This window comes from Gossypium hirsutum, chromosome D11, assembly GCF_007990345.1.
Source record: "Gossypium hirsutum isolate 1008001.06 chromosome D11, Gossypium_hirsutum_v2.1, whole genome shotgun sequence".
Lineage (NCBI taxonomy): Eukaryota > Viridiplantae > Streptophyta > Magnoliopsida > Malvales > Malvaceae > Gossypium > Gossypium hirsutum.
In genome coordinates, this window is record NC_053447.1 from 18,581,614 (window position 1) to 18,592,296 (window position 10,683).

General features: G+C 32.5%; 1 protein-coding gene across 4 annotated transcripts; it reads right to left on the bottom strand.

Moving 5' to 3' along the window:
- Window positions 1-1,138: 1,138 nt before the first annotated feature.
- LOC107916676 (KH domain-containing protein HEN4) lies at window positions 1,139-9,387 on the bottom strand. 4 transcript variants are annotated; one of them, XM_016846008.2, is made up of 8 exons: window positions 9,248-9,387; window positions 8,292-9,078; window positions 5,598-6,053; window positions 5,199-5,444; window positions 4,857-5,066; window positions 2,304-2,368; window positions 2,122-2,221; window positions 1,139-1,720 (listed from the first exon to the last, which is right to left on the bottom strand). In XM_016846008.2, exons 2-8 carry the CDS (start codon window positions 8,961-8,963, stop codon window positions 1,328-1,330), a joined length of 2,142 nt encoding a protein of 713 aa, XP_016701497.2. In that variant the 5' UTR covers window positions 8,964-9,078; window positions 9,248-9,387; the 3' UTR covers window positions 1,139-1,327. The 4 variants fall into 4 exon arrangements, with proteins under 4 accessions (XP_016701497.2, XP_040962295.1, XP_016701498.1 ...); XM_041106361.1 differs by having other exon boundaries at window positions 8,292-8,816; window positions 9,248-9,370; XM_016846009.2 differs by lacking the exon at window positions 9,248-9,387 and adding an exon at window positions 9,079-9,229 and having other exon boundaries at window positions 8,292-8,816.
- Between the last annotated feature and the right edge of the window lie 1,296 nt (window positions 9,388-10,683).

Here is a 10,683-nt window from a genome sequence, read left to right on the forward strand (position 1 = left end):
AAATAATAATTTCCTAAAAAACCTACTATATATTCTTTGTTAATATCTCCAAGATTAAGATCCGACTGTTAAATAAATAGTAATGTTTCTGATACAAAGTATATGCACAATTTCTTTCCTATCTTGAATAGTTCTAGTAATTCTATCTATTTGTTTAGTAACTTAACCTACTAGATTGATGTCAACTAACTTGTGACACCAAACCCTTAAAATATTTAATATTTGTACAGATACATCAACTAACTTGTGACACCAAACCCGTAAAAGACTTGATATTTGTACAGATACATAGACCTTGGCTCAAAGGGATTACATCAGAAGAAATATTTTTATGATTAAGAATCAACCACAAAACTGTTCATACAAGTTGCAAAGTGGGAGAACCACTTTCCTACATTGAGGATGAGACAAAAGACTATATACAAGAATGGTTGAGTACTAGGCTTATCCATTTTTGTGTCCCAATAATAATAGGATAGACTTTTATAGATTTAATGAACATTGTACTTACCCTGTACCAAATGGAAGAAAAGCAACAAATATTTAAGGTCAACCCTTTCTTTTCTCCAAGTGCCATAACATATATGCTATATCGGTTTTTGATGGGATTTTACCATTATTAACCTTTTTGCCTATTTGACACGGACAAATGCAATACCAATTTTGAGTCTAGGGAAGGAAACAAAAATAGGATAACAAATGTCACTATCTTAACAATATCTATATGAATTGAAAAGAGATCTAATTGCTTCAACAAAATAATCAGATTCCAATATCCTCAAACGTGAGTCAAACACCAACCACAGTCCAATAGTACAGGGCAATTGTAGTAACAGGAATGATAAACCTTAGTGACACCGACCTGGGTCCATGTGAGAGGATTGATGATGACTTGGCTCCTTCAACGAGGAAGCAAGAATCTCCTGTGTAAAATTTTAGCCCCGACTCTACCTCACCACACTTCCATGAGAGCGCTTTGTAGCTCCGGCTTCCATACCTATCCGCACATTCAACTATCGCTGTCAAAAGTAAAATATACAAAGCACAAAATTAGCACAATAATTACATGAACAAATTGACAACAGCCCAAGATACGATCCATTCCAACAAATTGAACAAATTGGCTTACTCTATCAGGTGTCAAACAATCATCATTTGATTTATCTACACACAAGTCCAAACATAGCAAGAACAGGTCTAAGTTTACAACTTCACCAATACATCTTTCACTTAACAATTGAATCAAAAGTATCCAGTAATGTGACAGCCTATGTAATCTCTAATATTCGGAAAGTTGAAATATAGTACAAAAATGAGCCTATTGAATCTAATACGGGTTAGAGCCTTGCTGTGCACTGTAATTGTGGTAAGCACTTGGTGGAGCATTGAAGTTGGCGTAAGGCCCTTGCTGAGAATTTAGTGGATAGGGGCTTTGCTGCACAGTCAAATTATGATATGGGCCTTGATGAGCTTGCCTGTTTGAATAGTTCTGTTGAGCACTCACATCTTGATAGGGGCTATATTGAGCACTCATTTTCTGATAGGAACTTTGGTGGATGTTCGTATTTGGATATGAATCCTGTTGTGCATTCATGCTTTGTCCAGAAGAAGCCATGAACGACTGAAAAATGCTCTGAGCACTTGTATGCTCAGAAGATCCACGGAACTCTTCAAAGTCACCAGTTTGAGGATCATCAAGCTTTAGGGTTGCCCTTGAAACCTACACTTCGCAACAAAAACAAGTTAGCAAATCTTATACCTTCCTTTAACATTGCGCTTGACCTGAAAAAGGTATCCTCCAATATATAACATACTAATTCATACAATTTTTCTTTCCATTCAATAACAACCATGCAACACCCAACACTGATAAATGATGCATCGATGCTACACTTCCCACAACAAGAAATCAAGGATTTACAGTGCATTCCTTTCACTAAACATTTAAGAAGGTACCATTTTGAAACAATATTGTGCCACCATTCCTACTGAAAAAAAAAGCCACCAATGGAAAAACAAAGCCAGAAACTTCAATAGATCTTTAACTTGTTCATTTTTTGAAGTGCAATCTCCAAACTATACCAGGTCCAGGTTATGGTATCCCAAATTCAGAATTATTACCTCACTACTACTAAAAACAGTACTTCCTCTGATGCCTACTGCAGAACTTGACACAGTTTCCGGAACTTTAGCTTCAACAGCACTGTTCATATTTGAGTTTCTGCAACAACAGAATCCAACAAACCGAATCCATTAAGTTAAACATGAAAATTAGACCAAGAAAGTTTTGATAACACCAGTACCTAGCAGCAGCTGGAGGAACAGAAAAATTCTGAGGTTCATAGTCATACACATGTGCACCACCACCCTTCAGAATAGCATAAAGAACACTTTTAGCTATTTAACCAAATCATAAGACATCTTGAAAATCCAAAGCTTGAAAACATGCACCAAGGAAAACTATCCTCTTGACAAATCAACATTCTCAACAAAGTACTAAAAAATAGGAAATAATGTCTTTCATCAGATTTTAAATTTTTAAATAAATAAGAATCTGACCTGTAATAGTTATTAGATGTAGAACTCAATGGAAGGCCCAACCCCAAGAAAGATTAGAAATCATCAATTAAATGTATCAAACTAAACTATAAAAGACATCTTGAAAATCCAAAGCTTGAAAACATGCACCAAGGAAAACTATCCTCTTGACAAATCAACATTCTCAACAAAGTACTAAAAAACAGGAAATAATGTCTTTCATCAGATTTTAAATTTTTAAATAAATAAGAATCTGACCTGTAATAGTTATTAGATGTAGAACTCAATGGAAGGCCCAACCCCAAGAAAGATTAGAAATCATCAATTAAATGTATCAAACTAAACTATAAACCCCATGAAAGGGTAGGATTACTTTCAAACTTGTATGTAAGACCAAACAAACAATAAGAAGCCAAATAAAACTAGGGCAGATCATAAGAACTTACATAATATATAGGTTACTCTAAAGTTTGAATTCCATTTATCTATTGAATAAAATTCATATCCTAAATTAGAAGTTATATTAGAAGTATAGTGATGTCTTAGAATTATTTACCAAGAACCAAACAAATACAAATAAAAGCTAGGGGTCTTAATTTTTTTTTCACATGTTTGGAAAGAAGTGAATGACAAGCTCCTTTAAGATTTAACATTCACTTTTCTTTTAAATTGTTAGCCCTAACTTCAAAGGTTTGGATCCTCAACTGAGGGCCAGTTTACCATTGAGGTTGAAAAGTGCTGTGAAAAGGTGCTTCAGAAAAGTTTAAGTGCTTTCGGGAAGATAAAATGTCTATTTTAAACATGATGATAAAAAGGTAATTTTATTGAGAAGCACTTTTCTAAAAGCCAAAAGCTAAATTTTTGGCTTTTTGGCTTGCCTTAAAATCCCAGTTTAAAATCAGGTTTGGTTTGAAAAGCTGCTTGTTTGGGTTGAAAAGTGCTTTTGAATCTCAACGGTAAACACACCCTTAATCAAACTAATATATATTATAACAACTTCATAATTTATCAACAAATAAATCACAGAATCCATACAGATGAAGCAAATAAAACACACTATCTAATTAGAAATTTATATTATAAACTAGGGGTGAGTGTTCGATTGAATCGAATGAAAAAAGTTTGAGTTAATCGAGTTGACAAGTTTTCATTTATCATCATAACTCCATTTGAAATTTTTTTTTAAATCGAGTTGAGTAAAATGAAAATTGAGTTGAGTTGAATCGATTAAAATTGTTCGAGTTAGATTAAATAAAAAAAAATTAAACATGTCAAATTAAAATCTTGTTACAATATAATTAATTCCATACTAGAGCAGATAAATTTGAAACCATATATTGTTGAAAACTCTATCAAAGCAAAATAAGAGGAAAAAAAAGGATATTTTAGTATGATAAACTTGAATAATTAATTTACTTATTTAGGTAATAAAAAATATTATTTTAGAAATTTTTTATTTTTTATATATTCTTTAGATTTTTTAATATTTTTAAAATTTTTATAATTTTTTTAAAAATATAAATTTTGGAATTTTCATAAATACTTTGAATTTTAAAAATTATTGTGAATTTTTTTTTGTAATTTTTTTTGAAAAAGAGACAAATTTGCTCATTTTCAGAATTAATAGGGACCAAAAATGTATTTACACCAATATATTATTTGAGTTAATCGAATTGTAAAATTCAACTCGACTCGAACTTGAAACTCGAATAAGTTATTCAAGATTACTTGAAAAAACCAAATAACTCAATTCAATTAACTCAAAATTCAATTTTTTTTTTATTTTTTCAAGTCAAATCGAGTTTTGCTCACCCCTATTAGCAGTTAGAACCAGACTTGTTAAACAATGAAAGCTAAGGTTGGAAAAAGCTATCTTTTGACCGAATGAACCCATTGATTTTATTCAGTCAACAAACTTAACTCAAAATGACTTTGACTCGTAATAACTTAAGACCTAAAATGACTTGAACTAAAATCAACTTGAACCTTTTAGATTGAGTATGAATTTTATTATTTTCTCACATTTAAATTTCAAATTTTGATTAAAAAAATGATAAATACAATAAATTTTATTATCAGAAGGAAATGCCCAAACATAAGTAGCTTGGAATTTAAAATGATCCAAACCTAAAATGCCAAAACCAACTCACACATACCTGAAACGATCCAGAATATCAATTCACTCAATACGACCCAATCCCAACCCTCCCAATCACCAAAAACAGTTAAGTGCATAATTATGGTTTCAACTCTAGAAAGATAAAGCCTTAAGTAACTAAAGCAAAAGAAGGGAACATAAATTTGATAAAGAAATATACCCTGAAAGATTCAAATCCACCAGAGTAGCCTGGCCCAATTGTAGCAGCTGGTGGTGGACCATCAGGCATGTTTCTTGCAGGACCGGATACACGGACAGACCCAACAGAAGCAGGTTCTGCTCCAGCATTCACATCTCGCAATGTTCTTACTCTAAGCCTTGAAGCAATCTCAGCCAAAGCATCCTTAGTGACACCAAAATTGCCAGATATCTGAATGGAAAAAAAAACAAATTACTTTACATAAAAACAAAGCTGAAATATTGAAAATATTAGACCTTCTGGAATTGAATTGGACAAATACAGAAATACCCTTGGTGATAAATATGTTTTCAACAAGATTACCTGTACTAGCTCTTCATCTTCATATGCACACTTAGGCTTATCATCCTTCGAGCATACACGAATATCTGCCTGGGTTCTCCTCCTCATCTCATTGATTACATGACCTCCTTGCCCAAGAATGCACCCGACCTTGCTTGATGGAACAAGCAACCTAGTAGTAATTGTACCTTTCTCAGATGATTCACTAGTTTTATTCTGAAGCTGTAGAATGGCATCTATTGTATGCGATCTAGGGTTCCCAAGAGCCTAGAATAATAAATGGACAAGCATAAGCATTTTTTTTAAGTATAAAAAGAGTACAAAGTTGAAGGCAGGAGCAACTAGTTGACAAACAAAAAGGGTAAAATATGTTATTTTATTTTTCCTCAAAGGAATGAAGCTAGAGTCAAAATAAAATACCTCAATTCCAGAGACACAAATTACTCGCTCATCTGACTCCGTTGCTGCATCTTCAACATGAATGCCTGCTCCTGTTTCCTGCTGTAACTGTTTAACATTAAAGCCACCCTTGCCAATTACACCACCAATCTTCCCAGCTGGGCACAAAATTTTCATTGAAAACTCAGCTGAAGCTTCAGCACCACCTGCTGGAGGAATACTGCTGAAGCTACCTGGCCCAATTCCAGATAGCCGGTTTCTATGAGCACTCATCCATGGCATTGGTGGACTATCATGAGGAGAAAAATTTCGATGCGACCACATTGAATTGCTCGGTGGAAGAGCACTAGGAGGGAAATTCTGGCTTGAATGTGGCACAGAGAAGCTCAAAGGAGGCTTGTCTTTCCGTGGATTTTGATGCAAAAGAGTGGAAACTTCATATAGAGCTCTCTTTGTGACATCTCGTTTTCCTGATATCTGCAGTAAGTTCCAAAAACTAAAGTTTTTAAGGAATTAAAAGAAAACATAAAATAGCAAGAAACTATCTTCTAACAACAGTTTTTCAGATATCAAACCATGAATGGTTAAGGACAATACCTCTCATTTTCCCGAAATTTGCAGTAAATTACAAAAAATACAGCTTGTAGGAATTGCAAGAAATTTCAAAATAGCAAGAAACAACTACTGACAACAGTTTTTAGAGATCAAACCACGAATGGTGAAGGAAAATTTCTAATCCAGAAGCACCTACAGGCTTTGCATCCAGCAACTAGGAAAATACACAATAAATGAGAAAAAAAAAAGCTTGAAACAAAGGACAAGGATTTCAACACATCATAGCATTAAAAAAAATGACGAGAAAGAGCAGCCAACGTAAATCTTTGACTTCCCACTGAAACAATCTACTGACAACTATTTGACAATCAGAAATATAGGCTGACAAACTACATCCAAAGCCTTCCCAGTGAATCAAAACTCAATAACACGTAAGACCAACTTCAAAAATTTATATGCCGCTCACATCAATGCAAAAAGTGCAGATAAAAGGGTAATGGGCCAAAATAAAAATATCCTTCAAAAAGGTGCTATTTTCTGTACCATCTCAGCTTTAACCTCACTCCACTCACCGCTCATGCATGTATGGGCCCATCCTTTGCTTCTTCAGCCACTTGACCAAAAGCATGCAAGCTTTCAAAACGAATTTTCCATAGGCAGCATAAAACTTTGAAAAACAAATTTGAATATTCTTCCTTGCTAAACACAATAAAAATGTTCAAACAGATTCATTCAACCTGTAGATACAAAGGCATGACACATCTTCAAACAAGCAATGGCCAGCAATCTGGCCAGCTGCTTGAAAAGCAAGGTTAGTCAAGGGCAGCCTATACGAACCAGTAAACCTGCAACCCACAGTACAGATTCACAAGGTTGGATTCAGTTAGAAATCCATCAAGCTTTGACACATTATGAAGAAAAATATGTTAAAGCTTTCTTCTACCCCAAATCACCATCTTGTCTAGCACAAAAAGCAAAATTTATTATGTTCCACTAGTAATATTTGTATTACATCTCATCATGTACATGTACAAAATCATATATAACTTATGTCAATCCATCTTCAATAATCCCATTAAATTCAACATATTACCATTAATGTGTACATAAATGATAGAGACCCAAAACAAAGTAACGGAGCTAATAACTTAGCTAAAGACCTTGAGCACTAAGAACCTGTAACCGAAAAAATAACTTTTATGAGAGTTTCAAATGCAGCTACTAATCCTTAGTTTGTATGACTTGCTTCAGGCTACAGCAAGCTCAAACCTAAATAAGTGAAAGTCACTCTCAATATCGTAACCCCAACCACCAGAAAATATTAGTCCACCTGCCAATAGGACGGAAGACACGTGGCTTGGTGGAACAAAAAGGTCTGATCCTTATGATCATATATGCAGCTAATTAACTGATTCTTTCTGGTCAAAAGATGCAAAAGTGTAGCAACCAATCAGTTGTTACGTTCAGGCAACTATGTTAAGAAAGAAGGATATGCCTACATTGCCACTTGAGCAATGATCTCTCATACTAGAACTTGAAAAATCCTCCTCATCATAAGTCATTTCTTCAAAGAAAAACCCTATCCAATAAGAAACTGACTCAAAAAAGATATAAAGGATGTTTATATAAGCACATGAATGAGACCCACATGTCAACCCAGGATAAACACAGACAGTATAGATAACTCAATATCACAATATACAATCCTCTGAAAGGAAATCTTTCTCATATATCATCCTCACACTTCCTGCCTTAAGTCACATTTTCAGAATATTCGAGGCCATCCTCTCTCCATGAAAATGGAGATGGACCAAAAGGTAAATTCCAAAGGCCTAACTGTTCGAAGATAGCAGTTCATTCGACTACAAGTTAGCAGTTCAAACATCAATTTTAGAGCATTGAAGCAGCATAATATAGGTAGTAATACTTTTAAGTCCTAAATTAGAGCTTCAATTAGCATTCACAAAACATTGAAGCAGTAACAGATTTGAATTGAAATTCAAATAAATGTGAAAAGTTCTTATAAGAGAAAGGGAATTCAACATTTTAGCCATTCAAGAAGATGTATGCAAGGGCTCTTTAATGTTTTAGCATGCTGATTTCTCAGTCAAACACATACAATAAATAAAAAATTGTACAGCATATAAAGTTAATAGATACCTGCACTAATTCATCTGTTGCCACTGCACAAGCAGGAAGATGATCAGCTGGAAGAACACGTATAGTAGCACCTGTGCCACTTCGCAATCTTTGAATCACATCACCCCCTCTCCCTAAGAGACATCCTACCATATTATTTGGAACAAGAAGCCGTGCAGTGACAACAGCATTCCCATTATCATCATCAGACACTATCCCACCAAAAAGATCTTCCTCAACAATCCTATCGTGAACTTTCAATAAAGCATCCTGTGCAGCACAGCAAGGCTCCATGGGTACCTCTTTTTCATTATCACCACCATAATCCTCATCTGAATTATGTTCTTTCACCTTGGACGGAGAACTATAAATAACAACAACTCTCTCATCACAACCAAGGACAGAATCACCAACCGTAATCTTAGCCCGAGTCTCCTGCCTTAATGCTTTTACTATATTCCCACCCTTCCCAATAACACCACCAATTTTTCTCGAAGGACAAAGTATACGGTAAACAGTGTCTCCAGGATTCAAATTTCCGGAAAACTGTTCAGGGGAAGAATTAACACCCAGTTTTAGTTTCCTATTATTATTATTATTATTATTATTACTACTATTATTATTATTAACCCCTTTTCTCTTAAAGGGCGTATTCATCTGTTTCCTAAAGAAATTCCTCTTCCTCCCATCCATTTCAAAGGGAAAAATATGGTTAAGGGATTTGCCTAAGCAAAAATCCCCCCAAAATTGTAACTAAAATATTCCCAGTAACAAAATCAAACCCTGTGCAGAGAACAAATTAAGCTACCTGTAGAAGATCAAAGTTAAATATTCCAGGCGTTAGTTGCTAGGGTTTCTACGCTTGAAACGAGAAGGTAAAAAAAGATCCAAGAAATATAAACATTTTATTTGAATTGAATGTGATTCAATAATGAAAAAGGGGGAAGGGTTGAAAAAAGAAGGGAGAAGAAGGTTACCTGAGAGTAAAATTAAAGGAAAATTATGGGAAATGGAGTTGAAGGAGATGAAAGGAAAGATTAGGCTACTTTGTCGTGAAAGCTATTTTCGACAGGTTCAGTGTACATGGATCAATGGATCGGGTCAGACCGGATATGTTCCAAAACTGTTTAAATCCTTTGCTTAAAAAAAATTCCTTTAATTAAATTCCTCCACAATTTTAATTTAAAATTATTTACAATGTAATTAAATAACAAATTACAATATTACTTAAATTAATGTCAATTATAAGTATAAGTCAATTATCTCGCATATTAAATTTAACTTACTGTCTAAATTAATTTTAATTAAAACTTTAAACTACATTCCTTTTTACCTAATCACCTTTTATACAGTTTTAGTCGAGGTTAAATCATAAAAATAGTCACTAAATCATTGTTTTTGTTCTATTTTGGTCATCGAACTATTACTTTTTTTAATTTAATCACTAATTTTTTTTAAATCAAATATCTTGATCACTCAAATTAATTTGGGCTTTTTTATCGGTATAATAAAAATTTTAGAATTTTAATATTTACAAATTATATTAATTTGATCCTAAATATAAAACATTCAACAAATTTAGTTCTCAATGTTTACAAAATTTTTCATTTTAATTTGAATTTAAAAAAAATTAATAAATTTAGCCCTCAAAATTTATAAAATTTTTCGACTTAGTTTTAATTTTAAAAAATTCAACAAATTAATTTTCGGTCCTTTACAAATATTAATAATTTAATCTTCTTAACTTTTAAATCTTAGCTTTAGGTTTCAAATTTTATAAAATTTATCCTACTCCAAAATAAAATTTCTAACCGACATAATTGTTTTTATACAGTTTATTTACCAAAATGAGGGAAAAGGAATGAAAAAGGCATATTTAAAACGTTACGATTCATTAAATAAAGTTTATTACAAATTTATGGCAGAATATAATTAAAAAAAAGTCACCAATTTTCACCTAAAAAATTACTAAACAACAAATTTTAATACTCAAAAAATAAAAAAGTGAGCTCAAGTAATCATCTTTTAAATTCAAAACAGAAGATAAATTTATGTGAAATGAATTTTTAATTATAGATAAAGTTATTTCAAAATCATTTCAGTATTTATTTGTATTGATTAATATTAATTATATTGATATGTATTCCTTTATACTGAGTGATGTAATATTTGGATTTTTAAATAATTTTTCTAATATTTTATATTTAAAAAGAAAGTATAATTATTTAATTGGTTTATTCAACATAATTAATGATAATTTTAGTATTTATATTTTCATTTAGACATATTGAATTTAGTTATATTTTCAAATTTTATTAAAATTATATAGATCACAAAAAATTTTTGAAAGATAAAATAAAATTCCGAAACATACTTGCACTTGCATATTGAAAAAACCTGATATGTCTATTTT